Source organism: Lutra lutra, chromosome 15 (genome assembly GCF_902655055.1).
Source record: "Lutra lutra chromosome 15, mLutLut1.2, whole genome shotgun sequence".
Lineage (NCBI taxonomy): Eukaryota > Metazoa > Chordata > Mammalia > Carnivora > Mustelidae > Lutra > Lutra lutra.
This window is the reverse complement of record NC_062292.1, coordinates 67,853,028-67,870,874: the sequence shown is the minus strand read 5'-3', so window position 1 is coordinate 67,870,874 and position 17,847 is coordinate 67,853,028. Positions and strand designations below refer to the sequence as shown.

The 17,847-nt window shown below is 58.3% G+C and overlaps 2 protein-coding genes across 2 annotated transcripts in view; one reads left to right on the top strand and one right to left on the bottom strand.

The window, feature by feature from the left end:
• IQGAP3 (IQ motif containing GTPase activating protein 3) overlaps positions 1–7,126 on the bottom strand; it is a 33,804-nt gene extending 26,678 nt beyond the window's left edge. The window contains exons 1-4 of the mRNA XM_047704016.1: positions 6,961–7,126; positions 5,081–5,168; positions 744–900; positions 30–107 (exon numbers count right to left, since the gene is read on the bottom strand). Of these exons, the coding sequence (XP_047559972.1) occupies positions 30–107; positions 744–900; positions 5,081–5,168; positions 6,961–6,997 (360 nt within the window). The 5' untranslated portion in view covers positions 6,998–7,126. The remainder of the gene's footprint in view (positions 1–29; positions 108–743; positions 901–5,080; positions 5,169–6,960) is intronic.
• A 3,220-nt stretch (positions 7,127–10,346) lies between these two features.
• TTC24 (tetratricopeptide repeat domain 24) lies at positions 10,347–17,722 on the top strand. Its single transcript, XM_047704021.1, has 10 exons — positions 10,347–10,391; positions 11,579–12,288; positions 12,487–12,690; positions 13,139–13,267; positions 13,399–13,511; positions 13,863–13,961; positions 14,860–14,948; positions 15,105–15,214; positions 15,852–15,948; positions 16,360–17,722. The coding sequence occupies exons 2-10, from the start codon at positions 11,583–11,585 to the stop codon at positions 16,439–16,441; spliced, it is 1,629 nt and encodes a 542-aa protein (XP_047559977.1). The 5' UTR covers positions 10,347–10,391; positions 11,579–11,582; the 3' UTR covers positions 16,442–17,722.
• The last annotated feature ends 125 nt before the right edge of the window (positions 17,723–17,847 follow it).

The window sequence follows — 17,847 nt, the reverse complement described above, 5'->3', positions numbered from 1 at the left end:
TGAACCCCAATCTCGAGGCCCAGCGTTACCGAAGGCAGGCCGACGCGGGCCACCGCAGACAACCACAAGTTGATGTTGTCCGTGTGCCGGAAGTGCAAGCCGGTTGCCTGAAAGGGAGGGAAGGGATAAGAATCTATTTCCACGGTTCTCAGGGCTCCCCGTGGTCAGAGCCCAGACCCAGCTCAGAAGCCTGGAGGGCAGGAGGAGCCAGAGGATCCTGGCCTATGGGTTTCCCATATTTCATCCCCCAGCCCCGAAGACAGAGAGACACAGACAGATGGAAACCACAGGAAAGGTTGACCCGCAGGACATTTGGGAAGGAAGGGGCAGATGTGGGATTAACCACCCAGGAAGGCTTCCCAGCAAAGGGGAGTCTGGAGGTGAGGTGAGGAGACAGGGCTGGGCTGGCCAGGGCGCACGGAAGGGGCAGCAGGCCCAGGAATATCGTCATGGCGGCAAAGCCCATAAGCCTCTGAGTGTCGACTGGCTTAGAAGCATCCCACCAGGGGCATCTCAGCGCCTAGCTAGCAAGTGTCCCCTGCTGTTAAAGCCTGCACACAGTGTCCAGCCAGGGGGACCCGAGCCACTCCCGGTGACCCCGTGCAGTGGCTGAGAGCAGCCCCTTTCATCCGCAACCATGTCCAAGTTTGGACAATAAATTATATGGTTGCCTTACTGTCACAGCCTTGAGAAGGGGAAGCTTGAGAGGAAGCAGCTGGAAGGTAGAGACCTCCCTTCCCCACCTGGTAGCGCAGCTGCTCCGCATCATAGATCTTCTTCAAGGGGACAACGGCGGGCGCAAAACAGTGGCCCAGCTTGGCCAGCAGCACTCCGTTCCGGAGGCTCTCCTCCAGCTCCACCGGCGAAGGGAGCTCCTCCTTCAGGCAGGCCTCCATCCAGCTGAAAGTGTGGGAGCGGAACAGAGCCCATCGCCACCCCATCCCCCCAGCACAGAGGGGTCCCTGACTCTTGGTTCCTGTCCTACTCCTAGCTCCTCCCTCTGCCCGTGCTCTAGCTGCTGCCACTGGATCCCAAGCTGCCACAGGCGCTGGAATGGCCAGTCCTGGGACCCTGCTCACCCCCAGGACTCTTCCCTGACGGATCCTGAACCCGTGTGTCTGCAGGGAGGCCCTTAGCAGCTGCCCGCGAGACCCTGTCTCTCGGTCTGGTTCACACGCCTGTCCCACTGCACCGCGTCTGCTCGCTTCTCTCTCTGTGAGTTTTCTGAGAACCAAGGCCTGAAGAGTTATGTCTACACAGCTTAGAACCCAACTTTGATGACGATGGGGGTCGTGGGGAACCCCCCGAGGTGATGGGAGCTGCACAAAGGGACAGAAAGGCCAGAGCCCTTGGAATCGGAAGACCTGCTCTGTACAGCATCCCCCCCGCGCACACGCACACATCTCAGAGCCACACCATGTGACCCGCAGACTGAAGAGGGCTTGGCTGCTCTCACTGCCTCCGGCGGGGGGGGGGGGGGGGGGGCGGCTGCCGGGGGCGCGCAAGGGGGGACACGAGCTAACGACTATGAGCGCACTGGGAGAAGACTCGGAAAGCATATTGTCACTGATAGTGGCATGAGGGGGGGCACGGGACCTCCAAAGGTTTGTGCACGGACACCTCCAGGAAAGCCTCCATCCTCAAAGAGAGCCAGTCATGCCTCGCTCTGTGCCTTCCCAGCCACAGCCACCTGACTTCTGGCCTACCCACGCCACCTGCTTTCCCGGAGAACGCTAGAAATCCTCTGCAGGTTAGAAAGAGAGCCGTGGAGGCAGCGTCCATGTGCAGGAAACACGGGGTACAGGGGAGCAAGCCGCTGGACACAAGGAGGTAAACAGACAAACCCAGAATGTGATGCGTCTACACGGCCGGCAGGCCGGTGGCTTCTCCAAGTCGGTGACATGAAGAAGTGAGAAGGGAAGGTGAGCTATTCTGGATTAAAGAAGATTCAAGACAAGCAACAACCAGATGTAACCTGTGAGCTTTGCTGGAACCTTCTTTGACGAAGGCGATCAAAAAATCGAAAAATAGGTTACTTTTCCAGACAATCAGGAAAATTTGAAAATGGCCGGGTGTCGATCTCCCAAGGATTAATGGGTAACTTCTGTGGGTATTAGAACACTGCTGAGGGGACCATGCAAGCAGACGGCCCTACATTTAGAGACAGCCCGGAAGAGCGCACGGAGCAAGAAGGAGGTGGTGTTGTCTTTGCTCACGATGGCGTGACTGTCTAGGGGAAATGTGAAAGAAGGAGACACAAAACCTCACGCAAGGCTGTGGGACACAAGGCTAACACGGAAAGTCGGTCGCTGCCGTAGGTACTACAGCGAGCAAGTGCAACTTGATACTAAAAGCACAATACGGTGTCCATTAGCACCCAAATGAAATACTTAGGTACAAATCCAGCAAAATATATACAAGATCTCGGAGGAGAACTAGGAAACTCTGATGAGTAAGATCAAAGGACAAACCAACTCAGGGGAGGGGACCCCACACTCGTGGGCAGGAAGAGTCCACACCCGCCCAGGCGCTAGTTCGTCCTGGCTGGGTCTGCGGGTTCAGCGCCATCCCACACGGGCTCCTGGCAACTTATTTTGTGGATATCGAGATAACGCCTCTAAAGTTTGTACGGAGAGCCCAAGGTCCAGAAGAGCCCACACCAGACTGCAGGCCGAGAACAAACCTGGAGGATGACGCAGCCCATCTGAGCCACAGTCATCAAGACAGAGTGTCTCAGGGAACGACGGGCAGACCCGTGGAACAGAAGGGAGAAAAACAGACCCACAGAACAGCCAGCTGACCGCTGACCGACGAGCAGAGGCGATCCAGCGGAGCAGGGAGCGTCTCTCCAGCAAACAGCACTGGGGCAACCCGAGACAGAGACTTTACACCCATCACCAAAATCAACTCAAAATAGATTATCAGCTTAAATGTCAAATACCAAACTATAAAACTCCTAGAAGAGAACACAAGGGAAAACCTAGGTGACCTTCGGTGTGGCCATGACTTTTTAAAAAATTTTTATTTTAGTAACGTCTATCCCCAACGTGGGACTTGAACTCGTGACCCCAAGATCAAGAGTTGCACACTCTACAGACTGAGCCAGCCGGGCACCCCGGCGATGACTCCCCGCCCACCCCCACCCCAGGCAATGACTTTTTAGACACAATGCCAAAGACACAATCTTTGAAAGAAATAATTGATAAGCTGGACTTAATTAAAATGAGAAACTGGGGCACCAGACTAGCTCAGTCAGTTACACGTCTGCCTTCAGCTCGGGTTGTGATCTTGGGGTCCTGGGATCGAGCCCCACATCCTTGGGCTCTCTGCTCAGTGGGAGGCTACTTCTTCTCCCTCTGCCCCTCCCCTACTTTGCTCGTGTGCTCTCTTGCTCTCTCTCAAGTAAATAAAATCTTAAAAATAAATAAATAGATGAAATGAAATGAAAAACTTCTCTAGAAAAGAGAATGGGAAGACATGGGAAGAAAATATTGGCAAAATACATATCTAATAAAAGACCAGTATCTGGGAGCCTGGGTGGCTCAGTCATTAAGCGTCTGGCCTTCGGATCAGGTGGTGATCCCAGGGTCCTGGGATCGAGCCCCGCAATGGGCTCCCTGCTCAGCAGGAAGCCTGCTTCTCCCTCTCCCACTCCCCCTGCTTGTGTTCCCTCTTTCGCTGTCTCTCTGTCAAATAAATACATGAAATCTTAAAAAAAAAAAAAAATTAAAAACACTAGTATCTGAAATATACAAAGAGGAGCACCTGGGTGGCTCAGTGGGTTAAGCCTCTGCCTTTGTCTCAAGTCATGATCTCAGGGTCCTGGGATCGAGCCCCGCATCGGGCTCTCTGCTCAGCAGGGAGCGTGCATCCCCCCCTCTCTCTCTGCCTGCCTCTCTGCCCACTTGTGATCTCTGTCTGTCAAATAAATAAAATCTTAAAGAAAAAAAAAAAGAAATACACAGAGAACAGGGTGTCTGGCTGACTCAGTGGGTGAAGCATGTGACTCTTGATCTTGGGGTCATGAGTTCGAGCCCCATGTCAGGCTCAGAGCTCACAGAAACACACACTCACACAACAAGAACAAACAACTGATCAGAATACGGGCCACAGACGCCCACTGACAGACACGGCGCCGAGGAAGATGCAGGGATGGGAACCGAGCGTCTGGAAAGATCCCCCCACCAGCGGGTGGGGGAGAATGTGCCATCGGGGAAATGGAAACGAAAGCAATGAGACTCCACCACGCACCTATCAGAATGGCCAAAATCTGGGGCCCTGACCACGTGGGATGCTGACGAGGACGAGCAGGACCAGGACCGCTGAGATGCTGCAGCCACTCTAGAGGTTTCGTGATTTCTTACAAAACGAGACACACTCCTGCCCTGTGATCAGGCAATGGTGCTCCTTGGTATTCACCCACAGGACTCACAACGCGCGGCCCATGAACACCAGCACGCCACCGTGGGTGGAGGCTTCGTTCACAAGCACCCAACTGGAAGGCAGCCAAGATGTCCTTCCGTAGGTGACGGACTAGAAAACTGAGGTTCATCCAGACAACGGAAGGCCGGTCAGCGCTAAAACAGAACGAGCTGTCAAGCCCTGAGAGACACGGAGGAACCTTGAATGCGTACGACTAAGTGAAAGAGGTCAGTCTGAAAAGGCTCGTACTGTATGATTCCAACCACGGAGAAACCGAGGAGACAAGAGAAGAAAGGAGTGCTTGCCAGGGGGCGGGATGGGGGGACAAAGAGGCAGAGCACGGAGGATTTTGAGGGCAGAGTGATCCCCAAGGTCAACCACGGACTTTGGGAGGCTCCGTGTTCGGGTGAGCTCATCAGTAGTAACAGGGGCGCCCTGCCTGCAGATGTTGACAGGGGAGGCTGGGTACGTGTGGGGGCCGGGGGTACCTGGGGAATCTCGACCTTCCTCTTAATTTTGAAACCGAATCCGCGCTAACAAAATAAAGTTTTAAAAGAGAAGACTGGACCCCAGGCCTTTTGCATCTGCTAGAGGGTAGGTGCCTGGAGTGAACAGGGTGGGAAATGGGGGACCAGAAGGGGGCAGTCCCTTGGCTCACCGCTTGGCTTCCTCCAGCCGGCACAGGTACTGATAGGCAACATTCTGTCGCCTCTGCTCATCCATCTCCTCGGCCGTGAGGCGTTCGTCTGAGGAGGGAAGGGGGACAAGGTCAAGGAGAGGAGTGTTAATCAAAGGGCCATGGCACTGAAGCTGCTTCTCAACAGACTTTCTTGGGCAACTCTGCCCCAAGACCCGAAGCACCTGCGTGCGTCCCCCTCTTCCTGACACCCCTGGCTCCGATCTTCAGCCCCCATCTCGTAAAGCTGCCCTGGTCGGCACCCCCTGTGACAGAGGTGCTCCCTGCTCCTTCCCTCCAGCCATCTCCTGACTCCTCCTTCCAGCCTATTCCAAGCCCTTCCCTCAGGGCTCCTGCACGGATGTCCAGACTCCTCCATGGCTGGGAACGCAGCCACTTATTTCATCCCTAACAGCCTCTGAGTTCTCCAAGACCTGGACCTGTGTCATCCTTCTCAGGCCCCTCCCAGAGGCTGGGTTAGGAGGACCAACTGGGACTCATCCCTCAACAACCAGTCATTCCTGTGCTACCTTCTCTCTGTCAGGCCCTGGGCAGGCCCCGGGCTGGTGGATCTTTATTCTCAGGAAACACGGATTAGCATTAGAAAAGAAAAACGTGGGTCCCTGGATGGCTCAGTCCTTAAGCATCTGCTTTCTCTCAGGTCATGATCCCCGGGACCTGGGATCCAGCCCCAAACTGGTCTCCCTACTCAGGGGGGAGCCTGCTTCTCCCTCTGCCTCTGCCTCTGCCCCGTGCTCTCTCTAATGAATAAATCTTTTTTTAAAAAATCAGGCAGGCCGAGAGAACTCTGTATACACACAAGAAGCAAACACAGAGGACTTGATGAGAGACAACTCGGTCTTGGACCCAATACTCGAAGTCAGTCCGGCTCTTCACCTTATACTGCATATCGTGCAACGTGACCTGGACGAGGGGCAGGGCTTACTGGAACCAGCAGTTAAGCACGTTAACACACACGCACGCACACACACACCCGTCTAGGTCAGACCCGACAGCACCCGCCCACTGTAGGAAACCCATCAGTTCCTTCAGGGTATGTACAAGGAACGTCGCTGGTTGCTAAGCACGGAAAATAAACGGGTGAGCAGATGCCATCATCCAGAGTCATGAGCTGAGGGCTGTGTGAGCTGCGCAGAGCTTTGCGCGCGCACACACACACACACACACACACACACACACAGTCGTGAAAACCATCAGTCCTCTGGCTTCTGGGGTCCAGAACTAGCTCTGCTTCAACAGATCCTGAACACTGGCCTTAGTTTTCCAGGGCGCGGCCTTAGCTTTCTGGACCCCGCTGGCCCGAGAGGGGGAGGGCTGGAAAAATGAGATGTTGCCTTTGGCGCGGAGGTCAGACAGCAGCCTCTCGGCCGCCGACCCCTGACCCCAGTCCCTCTGGACTGCGGTGCTTTTGCAAATGCGGCCCGCGGGCCACCGCCTGATCCCCCGGGGCAGCGGAGAAGCGGTGCTGTTGCAAACGCGTGTCAGGGGCCCCGGCCCGACCCCTGGAGCTGAAGCCGCGGGACACGGCCAAGGAGCGAGCCCTTAAGAGCCCCTCGGCCGACCCCCGCGGTCTCCGCACGGTTTCGGCACCCGCGAAGCCGAGCTCTCCGGGCGTCCCGTCGCCGGTGGCGCTCGGCCAGCACGCCTGCCGCCTGTCACTGCTGCCTTCTGGTGGGGCCGCCCAGGCCACCCCCGTCGCCCAGACCCAGAACCCGGGGACGCCGGAGAAAACCCTGGAAGCCCTGAAGCGCGGCGGCGTCTGGGCGTCTCGCCGCTCCCGCCTCCACCCGAGCCCGCCCGAGCGCAGGCCCGCCGCCCTCCTCGGCCGTCTCTGCACTCACACAGCGCGGGGCCCGCGCCCGCTCTCCGCCGCTCCATGTTCCTCCTCCTTCCAAGTTTGAATCTCCCGCCGCAGGGCCACCGCCCTCCCCGTCGTCGCAGCTGGACAGCACTTCCGGCCCGAGCCGCGGGGGCCTCTGGGATTTGTAGTTCCTGGAGGCGCAGGCGCAGAAGCGCCGCCGGGTGCGGAGGAGGTGGCCCGGGGGGCGACCGGGTCCGCGCTCGGCTCGGCGGTTCCTGTAGGGCTCCTCGGCTGCCCTTGCCTCCGTCGTTTCCCCCTCATGCTCCCCTGAACCCCGCTCCGCCTCCTCTAGCCTTCTTGGCTCCTGTTAATTTGCAGGCCACCTTGGACAGAACTGGAAAGTGTGGATGCGGAGAGAAAGCAGCCGAACTGGGGGCACGTGGCTGGGTCAGTAGGTAGAGCGCGCCGCTCCTGACCTGGGGGTCGTAGGTTCGAGCCCCTTGGCGGCTGCAGAGGGTGCTTTAAAAAAACTACACGATTTTTAGGGGCGCCTGGGTGGCTCCGTGGCTAAGCCACTGCCTTCTGCTCGGGTCATAGTTTCAGCGGGGAGTCTGCTTCACCACCACCACACCCCGCCTCTTTGCCTACTTGTGATCTCTGTCAAATAAATGAATAAAATCTTTAAAAAACAACAGCGATACAATCTTTTAAAAAGTCAGTATAATTCATGCCCTAAAGCTGCTGCTCTGGACTGAGTGACGGACATAGAGTCAACCACATTAGAGATCGGGGATATTCAGAGGGATGAGGTCACTGCGGTAATGAGGTTAAGGGCAGTGAAGGACAGGAAGACTTCCTAGTGGAGGTGGCAGCTGATCTGGGTTGGAAAGGGAGCAAGAATTCATCAGCCCGCAGGAGAGAGGCATCTCAGTCAGTGAAACAGCACCTGCAGGAGTGCGGAGGGAGTTTGGGAAATGACAAGTGAGTGTGGTTGTACAGAGGGAGAGGGAGGAAGAGAGCCTGGAGGGGCCCGGCACGGCTGCAGTGGCGGGCAGCAGGCGGAGGCGTCGGGATGGCACCGGGGAACAGCCAGGGAACAGCCAGGAGCCAAAGAACACTGTACACACAGGTCAAGGTCAGGTTTGCATGTTGTAAAGATTCTGCAGCAGGAGCTCAGAGCAGGGTGAAGCTGGGGCAGAGGGTACCTGAGAGCGGGCAGCTGCAGTGCAGACGACAGACAGTGAGGTCTGAACTAGTAAACATAATCATGACAGCTTTCTGCCACATCGTCTAGTCGGCGTCCCCTGTCTAGCAGCTTCCGTTTTGCCCTCCCACCCACCCACCAATGCCCAGTCAGGCGGCAAGGTAGCCTAGGCTCCTAGCCCCAAGTGAGAGATTTGAAGGGGCAGAAAACAGAAAATATCCAAACCTTCAGAGGAGCAGAGGAGACTCAGAGTTGAGACACAATGGTGGGAGATGTGGGGAAAGTGGGTGTTCCCTGAGACCAGAACCGGTCTCCTTTGCTCTCCACACAGGGAAGTGGTGAGAACCTAGACTCCTGCTGATAGAGGTCCCACTCCCTGCTTTCCAGGAAGGACCTGGGCAGCTGGACCCTCACAGGGAACAGTGGTGTAATGAGACCCTTATGTACAGAAACCCCCGACCCAGCCAGAAAGGAAGTGCCCGGATGAGTTACCCCCTCTTCCACTTGGTCTGAGGGCCCAAGTGGATTGTAAGGAGATGGTTAAGGACCTAACGGGTCTTCCCTCTCAAGTCTTAACATCTCATACTCCCTCCAACTTGGCCTCCACCGTGGGAGATAGGAGGGGGCCAACCCAGCTGACTCACGTTGTCTCCACCATCCCAGTGCAACAGGGGCCGGAAACAGGGCCAAAGGAGAGTATTTCTTGCATACTGGCATTAGGGACCACATGCAGCAATGACACGCACTGAGTGTTTATTGTATGGGGAGAGGGCTCAGAGGTCGAACCAGTAGGACCAAGTACGGGGTCAAGGATGCCTCCTGAGGGGGTCAAGGATGCCCCCCATGGTTCCAGCTGATGGCGGGAACAGGGGATGGGTAGATGGGGGGAAACAGGAATTCTGCATGGGCAAGCCGAGTCTAGAATCTAATTCTAGAAATGACGGGCTTATCATTAGTAGGAAAGTCAGAGGACTGAATGGAGTGTTCATGGAAGTGTCTACACAAAGGGCAGACGGGTGGGGTCTGTTTGCATTCAAGGGTGGACAGGGGCAGCAAAGGAGAACAGGAAAGAGAAGGATCCAGGACACAGTGGAGACTGGAGGCCAAGTGAGGAGACAGTTGCAAGGATACGTCACCTAAAGTGGAAACCAAAAAACAGGTGATTCAGAAAGGGTCCCTAGGACATGGAGAGGTCAGCGGAACTTGGCAAGCGTAGTTTCAGTCCCTGCCCCCTCCCCAAGCTTTTCTCCTTAAGGGCAGCCTGCTGAGTGGCCATGGCCTGAGCTGCCTGTCTGGCCCTGGGCAGGCTCTGGTGGCATCCTGGAGGCCAGCCTGTAGGCAGGAGTGGTGGCAGCCGAGAAAGCCTGCTTTGGCCGTGGGCCCCATATGTGGCACCCAGCACCACGCAGGTCCTCAGCAAAGGCTGCCCAGTGCAGGGGGGCCCAGTGGCTTCCTGGTAATTTTGTTTCTGGCAAAGGCCTCTTTACTTAAAAGAGACCTCTCCGCCAGGAAATGAGGATGTTTTCTTTCTGCTGCAGGCCACCCTGCTCGGGTTAGCCCCGCAGGCACCTGTCGTCCTGGGGCCCGCTGTCCTATCATTAAGCAGAACATGGAGGTTGCAGATCAGCGGAGCTGGGAGAAGGACTGGGAAAGCAAAGAGACTCTTCTGATCTCCAGGCCCTTTCTGACCATCAACTTTAACCCCACTCCCAATTGTGAAATGTCCCAGCGCACGTGTCTGTGTGCGTGTGGAAGGGTTCACTTCTAGAGCAGTCCAGGCCTCATTAAAGCTTGCAATTGCAGTGCACTGGAAAGAACCCGAGGCTGATTAGCCCAGAATCAGAGACTCCGGGATCTGATCCCAGCTCCACCACTGCTCTGTGACCTCGGGGTGGTCCCACCTGCTTCCTGAGCCCGGTCCCCTCCTCCAGAGAGTGACAGTACGGGACAGAGCATCCCTGAGGTCATAACTGGTAACAAGCCAGCACGCTTTGAGTCCTTGCTTGCAGGGAGGGGCGTGAGGGGTGTGTGCAGGGGTGAGGGGGACAGGAAGGGCAATGGAATGCAGGTAACTGTGCCTGACCCTGACCGCTGTCAGTGGCGCAGCACTAAGATAGGGCGCCTGAGCTGTCCATCAAAACATTCCCAGGGGTGGAGGGCGGTACCTGGTTGTCTGGTAACCCCAGGGCTCTGAGCTCAGAGCTTGGCCAGGTAACCCAAGCCAGAGGGACCATTCCAGAAGGCCAGCCGCAGAGAAATCGAGGGAGGTAAGGCATCCTGTGGCTGGGGCCCCAAGGCCTGGTAGGGGGTAGCTAGGGACGCCCCGCGGATGAGGGCCTTGAAGGCAAGATTCCTAGGTGTTCTTGGTCATGGGGAATTTCTTTAAAAGGAGGATCACCTCTGCCTGCCTCTCTTAAAAAAGAGGGGGAAGGACAAAGGAAAGGAGAGGGGCTGAGAGCCCAGACCTGAGTCTTTGCCACGCCTCTCTCTAGCTCCTGGGAGGAGAGCTCAGGAAAAGGCTTTCTTTGCCTTTCCAGGGGAGAGGTGAGATCCTGGTGGGGAAAAGCATATTTGAAGCCACCACAGGGTGCTGGGGGACCAGGACTAGCCGGCCACGGAGAAGAGGTCCCCTGAGATTGGGCGTGGGCAGTGAAGGGAGAGACAGCGTTCTGCCCGCCAAGCTGCCTCCTTGCCAACTCACTAGCCCGTTCGGCTCCGTGTCCTTGGTGCCCGGTGGCTGCCTGTATGCCGCAGGCACTCCCCGAGTATGCAGCAGGAGCTCACCAATGGCTGGCTTGATCTACACCTTGGGATCAGGCAGCAGGAGCACCCGTCCTTGTGAGTGGCTGGGTGTCTAGGGAGGAACAGCAGGAAGGAGGCGACGGGCAGAGGCCCTGCACGATCTGCTGTCTACTCCTTCGCTCCCTCAGTGAGGATTGTGTGGGCGTGGGGATGTGTATGTAACACGTGCGTTACATGGCTTTTCCCTTGTTAAGCGGGTTCCCAGTGCACAGCTCAGTGGTGTAAGGTGCGCTCGCATCGTTGTGTCCATCTCGGTCCGTGAATGTGGTCTGTGCCGGCCCCTTCAGCTCTCCCCTGACCTAGCAGGAGAGACCGACAAGAAAGTCAACAACTTTAACCCGGCATGATCGACGCAGTGAAGGACACAGGCCTAGGTGCTCTGGGAGTCCAGAAGGACCCAGACGGTCGAGTGGGGGAGGCTTTCTGGAGGGCACTGTTACTTAGTCCCGAAGGACTAAGAATGAGTTGGGACATTGGAGGAAGGCTTGATAGGGCCCCGGGAGGATCACTGAGGCAAAGTACAATGACAGAGAGAAGGCCTTGAAACCCTGAGGTGATAGTAGGGCGGGAGTAGGGCTGAATCACCCTGGAGGGATCCTGCTTTGGGGGAAGCCAAGGGTAACATACTGACCCTTCTGCTCCCCACTGTCAGCACCATGTCTTTCTCCAACCCTGAGGCTGCGCCCCGAGGGCCTGAGCCTGAACCCTCGAGCTCCAAGAAGAAGAAGAAGAAGAGAAAGTGGCCGCAACACGAGGCCAGAATCCAAGCCCTCACCAGGGCTGGCCACGGAGCCCTACTGGCTGGCCGGAACCATGAAGCCTTGACCTGCTTCCAGAGGGCCTTTGTCCTGGCCTCTGAACCCCCACAAACTCGGGACACCCCTGTTTTCCGGGCCTGTGCCTTCAACCTGGGGGCTGCCTATGTGGAGACTGGGGACCCAGCCAGAGGCCTGGAGCTGCTGCTGCAAGCCCAGCCTGCAGAGAAGGCACAGGGCAGAGGTCATGGAGACCAGTGTTTCAACGTGGCTTTGGCCTACGAGGCCCTGGGCAAGCTGCCTCGAGCTTTGGCCTGGTACCGCAGGGCCCTGGGCCACTACCGGCCACTCGGCGACCAGGGACAAGCCCAGGCAAAAATGGGAGCCTGCTACCGGGCCCTGGGACAGCCTGAGCTCGCAGCCCAGTGTCTGCAGGAGGCTAGCCAGGCCTATGCCCAAGCTGGGCAGTCCCAGGCTGCAGCCCTGGCTGCGGGGGCAGCGGCGGTGTGCATGCTGGACAGCGGCCAGCATGGGGTGGCCGAAGTGGTACAGGTGCTGGAGGAGAGCCGGAGGTTTGCAGAGAGGAGCCCTGAGAGCAGCCTGCTGGGTGAGGCCTTCGGGCAGAGGAGGTGTGGGTCTGGGGATGTTCAGACCAAGTGATGCTCTGAGAGGTGGGGTGCTGGCAGAGGCTTCTCTGGGGGCTGGGGAAAGGGTGAAGGACCCCGGAAGAGGGGCACAGGGGCGTACCAAGGCAGCATCAGCAGCAACTGGCCTGGCTACCTGTGACCCTGGCCATGCCCTCCAGGGCAGCTCTATGTTGACCTCGGCCTGAGCTACTCCCAGCTCCAACTGTTCCCGCTAGCAGCAGAGGCCTTCCTGCGGGCCCTGCCCCTGTGTCAGGGGCCAGGAGAGGAGGCCACAGTGCTGAGAAACCTCGGGGCTGCCCAAAGTGCCCTCGGCAACTATCAGGAAGCTCGGGACTTTCACCAGAAGGCTGCTGACCTGCATGGTGGGTACCCGGGCCTGGGGAAGGGGATAGGGACTCAGCGGGGCTCCAGCTGGGGCTCAAGGTGGACAGACCTTTAGGGCGAGGTATGGGGCCAGAATGTCCAGAACCAGGGGAGGGCTGGTGGTGCAGGAGAGGGGGCAGGTGGACAGGATGGGGGATGAGGGCTCAGAGGCCGAGGCCTGGGGTTGGGAAGGCAGCAGTGGGCAGAGGGCATAGCCCCAGCTGGGAGAGGAGGTCTCCTGGGGCGGGGGGGCGGGCAGGTGGAGATGCCTTCTGGCCAAAACTCAGGCCTGAGGAGAGGCTGGCTATGGAGAGCTGCGATCCCTGTGGTGCCTTGGGGAGGGGTGCTGGGGCTGAGCGCCTCGACTCCTGGGTGCCTGCTGGGGTTGCTGGCCAACGTCTCAGCAGTCAAGGTCCCCTCTTAGGACGGGACTGGCTCTGTTGTCAGGCTCGGTGGGGCAACGGCGGGAGCAGGGACGAAGCTTCGGTGGCCTGGCATTCGCCCTGAGCCAGCTGGGGGACCACGGAGCTGCCCGAGACAGCTACCTGCATGCCCTCCAGGCCGCCCGGGACACCGGTGAGGGCTTAGCAGGTGGCTTGCCAAGGGGGCCAGGCCAGGGGTCCCGGGGGGCTGGTGGCGAGTACTTCTGGAAGGGAGGGTCAGTGCTGCGGGGACCCAAGAGAGGACCTCCGGGCTGTCTTCCCCAGGGGACACAAAGGGGCAGTGGCAGGCTTGCGAGGGGCTGGGGGCTGCGGCAGCCAGACTGGGGCAGCACGACCAGGCCTTGCGCTACTATAAGGAAGCGCTGGCCCGGAGTCAGGTGAGACCACCCCTCCCAGAACCCGGCTCTTCCTCTACGCCTCCAGCAAGCCTTGTCTGCTGACCGTCCCGCGTTCTGTCCTCTCCTTGCCATCTCTCCATCCACTCACCAAACGCACAACGGGCACACTGTGTGCTAGGTCCCGGGACTCTGCTGTGAGGAAGATCCTGTCCCTTCACAGTTCCAGGGGGGCAGTAGCAAGATCCGGGCAAGGGCGTGGGGATGGGGTAGGAGAGAAAGAAAGACAGAGCCCCCCTCCCTCCGCCCTCTCCAGTTTCTTGCCTCCCCAATCCACAGAGGACCGCATAGCCCAGACCCTCCCCATTCCCCCATTATCCACCCTCTCTCCAGAAGGAGCCAGACTCTGTGCGGGACCGGCTGGTGGCCAAGCTGGCCCATGTCATGAGGATGAACCTGACGCAGGCTGGGCTTGTCCCAACGTACATGCTGGTGAGGTGACCCTGGACAGGGACCTGGGGGTGGGGAGAGGCCACCCTGAGAAGGAGGTGGTGGCAGGCAGAGCTGACCCCATCAGGGATGCTGCCCGGACCCTGGGTGTTCATCCGCCCGGGGGTGGCGAGGGGAGCCTGGAGAGGGGACACGGGTCACTTTCCCAAGGACACCGGGGGTGGGGAGGTGGGCGGAGAATTCTGGCATATCTCCCAGCGCTGGGCTGTGCCCCGTCTCTGGCTGAGTGGTAACTGACCCAGCAGCTGAGCGTCAGGTGCCATCAAGGATGCCAGGCCCTACCCAGAGCGGGTGGAAAGCAAGTCCCTGGCTGCAGTTCTCCAAAAGGCCACAGGGTGGGGCAGTGCTCCAGGGAGGGGCCTGTCCCCCGAGGCGGGGCTGCCCGCGGGTCCCTGCAGGTGTCACCGTCCCCTCCCTCTCTGGCTCCCCCCAACCCTGTCTCTGCTGAGATGCTCTCAGGCAACCAACTCCCCTCCAGGAATTAAAATTATACTTCGGTATTTATTCTATGTGTTTAATGGAGTTTTATGTCTTCTCTTAAAGACCAGGACACTGTATTTATAATTTTCAAGCAAAATGAAATTAGTCTGGTTCGGGGCAGAGGGCTGGCGGCCACCAGCCTTCTGGGACTTTGCCCCCGGAGGCTCCAGGCAGGGTGGGGGTGGAGGCCAGGCTCTGGGCAGGCGTGATAATGGGGAGCCTGATTCTACCTTGAGAGTCACTAGCCGAGACCCCACCACGGATTTCCACTCTCAGATGGGTGGCACGCCCCAGGCTGTCTGTAGCACGTCTGTGTCTCTGGGGGGCCGTGGTGTGTGCAGAGAACACACACTCGCAAATACACCCCTAGCCAGTTCCCTTCGCTCCCCACTATTCCCAGACTTCGGCGCCAGGGAGGACCCAGGCTCCAGGGGTGGCAGCAGGGCCCCCAGCCAGGGCGGGAAGGGGTGGGGCAGAAGTGCCACACAGGTGAGTGGGGCAAGGCTGGGGCTCCAGGGTTGGTGGGGGAGAGGGGTGGTGCGCTGGAGGCATGCGGCTGCTGGGTGGGGGTTTGGGGTCTGCAGGCACCCCAGGGAGGAGAGGCTGGCCTGGTGCTGCTCTCCCCTCTGTTCCCCACCCCTCCAGGTCTTCGAGAGGGTGGGAAGAAGAAGAGTGCATGGAGAGCCAGGAGGAGACAGAGGACCAGCCGCTTCCCGATGATGTCCCCGTGGTGTCTTGGGCGCAGAGCCTGGAGCGTGAGTGGGAGCAGGCCCGCCCGGCTGTGCATCTCCTCCCCGAAAATGAGAGCGCTGTCCCAACCCCTCCGGTTCCCCAAGGGCTCCCGGCCTTGGTCTGCCATTGAGGCCGTCCAGCCCTCCCCATCCCGCTCCTGTCCCGTTCATGTCTCAGGACCCTGTCCAGCTTCCCCTTCCGCAGTCACCTCTCCCCCTGGCTTCCGCGGCTTTCCTAGCCTCTAGAACTGTGGATCTTAGAGCACAGGTGTTACTGCAAGCCTGCTACGTGTCAGGTACCGGGTGCTGATCTTGTCCAGCTCCCTGTTTACCAGCTTCCCCCAGAGGCTCCAACCTCTGGCTACATTGCCTCCCCAATCCACAGAGGACCGCATAGTCCAGACCCTCCCCATTCCTGGCTACATGCTATTCCGAGTGGAATTCCCTGTTTTGTTTGTAGTGTGTCCTCCAGACGGCAGCGAGTTGTTGCCGGACACCTGTCCTGTACAGAGTGCAGGCTCTGGTGCACCCTCCTTGTCAGTGACCAAGGCGCGCATCCCGCCCCCACCTCCCTGCTCTTCTCCCAAAGATTTCTCTTCCCACCATGTGATTCTTGGTCCAGAGAGGCAAGTGATGAATGTGGCTGTCCCTCTCCATCCAGGTCCAGGAACCGGGGCCCATCTCCTGCTTGGAGGCCGAGGCCCCCTCCAAAAGGAGCACCCTGGCATTCTGGTACCCAGTGGCCCCCAAGCCAATAGGTAGGTCCCTGTGGGGGAGGGGAGGAGGCCTGAAGAATGGATAAAAGGAGTGTGAAAGGATGTGACTTTGAATGGTTTTAACAGAACATGATCACTGGTCAAACTGGGGAAGATGTGGTCCAGTGATTGGGGGACTTTGTCTTTGGCCTTGAACCATGGGAACAACACTCATCCAGCTCTAGAGCCTGGGGTGTTCCCTGTCTCCTGCTCAGCCGGACTGGAGTCCCCCCAGAAAGGGACAATCCTGCTGAGCTGAACAGGGTCGGGGTGGGGGCGTGCGCTCAAACCTCCCCCTCCTGCCCCGGAGCCTAGCCGCGGAGGGAGGCGAGGGCCAGGAGCTGCCGCCAGGGCGGGAGGCCCTTTGGCCTCTCTCCAGCATCCCACTGGCAAGCCCCTCCCTGCCTCCCGCAGGTGGTCGGGCTGGCCCAGGGAAGCCCCCAGCAGAAGCCGTCAGAGGAGACCCACGGAGTCTGGCTTCTGTGTGATCGTGTGACCCCACTCTGCAGGCCCTGAGTGTGGCCTCTGTGGTTTCTGGGACCAAGGCTCTTCCCCGCTGTCCAGTGCCCTACGGACACACAAGGGAACACCACCGGCAAGAAGGCACCTCTGTCGGCTGAACAGGGCCTTTGCAGTCTGGGCACTGAGGTGTTGTTTGTTCCTTGTTGGGAGTTTGGGGCTCAATGGGCAAAAGAAAAAGGGAAAATGGACCGTGAATTTCCCCCTTTTCCTTCTGGATCCATGACTGCTGAGGCCTCGCCGCTCTAAAAGCTGTGACATCTTGGTCAGGAGGCTTTGCAGTCATGGACTCGCTCCAGACCTCCACATTCTCGAAGTGGAAATGGGGACTAAATGCTACAGAGGACTCATCTTAGCCCACAGATGGACTGTACCGCCTCCATGAAAGTCACGCGCTGGGGACACAGCCCCTCAGGCGTGCCGGACGCTGCTGTCAGCAGCCACCACATTTTGGAAAGTGTGTGGGTCACTCAGCGCCCACCACACCCTGCTCTGAGCCCTTCCCAAGGGTTTTCTCCCGCAGTCCTCACAGCAGACGACCCCCTTTCACAGATGAGGAGAACATGGGTGTCCTCCCGGCCACACAACTGAGAAGCGGGGAAGCCAGGATTCAAACCCGGCCGGTGAGCACCTCGTAGAATGGCGTGCGGCTTGCCACCCCGTTTACGCTAGGGCCTGCGGGGGGCTGATTGTGTTGGTACCGAATGTGCTGACGCCGACTGCCTGTGTTCTTGTAACTCGTGATTCAATTAAACATCACACAAACTGATGAACAAAGTGTGAAAACAAGCCCTGTTTGTACGAAAACGAAGCTGAATCCTTGGAAGTCTTGATTAAGGTGAGTCAATTCAAAAACTACTGTTGAATTCATGTGAGCAAGACGATGATCACATTTTGGGGTAAAATAGTAAAAATCTACATGAATTTTGCACTCAGATTGCCTCAAACACACCATTAACTGTTCCACGTCCAGGAAGCAGCCTGGAAAGTGCAGGGGACCCCTAATGAGGTTGATACAGGAGGGACGCAGAGCTCCAGTCCTGGGCTCCAGGAGAAGACGCCGGCCGCACTCCGACAGATGGCAAACGGATGCATTTTTAAATGGAAATAAAATAACCCATTCTCGCTCGCGTCAGGGAAGAGGGCTTCTATAACTGTGAAGTACTTCACCCTGAGAGTTTGAGGAGCCGTTAAACACCTGCAGGGGACCTAGCCTGTGCCACGCATGGAACAGGCGGCTGGGGACACGGCGGCCCACCTTCCTTGGCACCTCGTCAGGCATTCATGATGTCTTGTGTGGGATGCAGGTCCACCTCCTGGTAACAAAGCCCGACGTACCCCGCCTTTAAACAGAGACAGAGACAAATTTGTTCCTCTCCCATG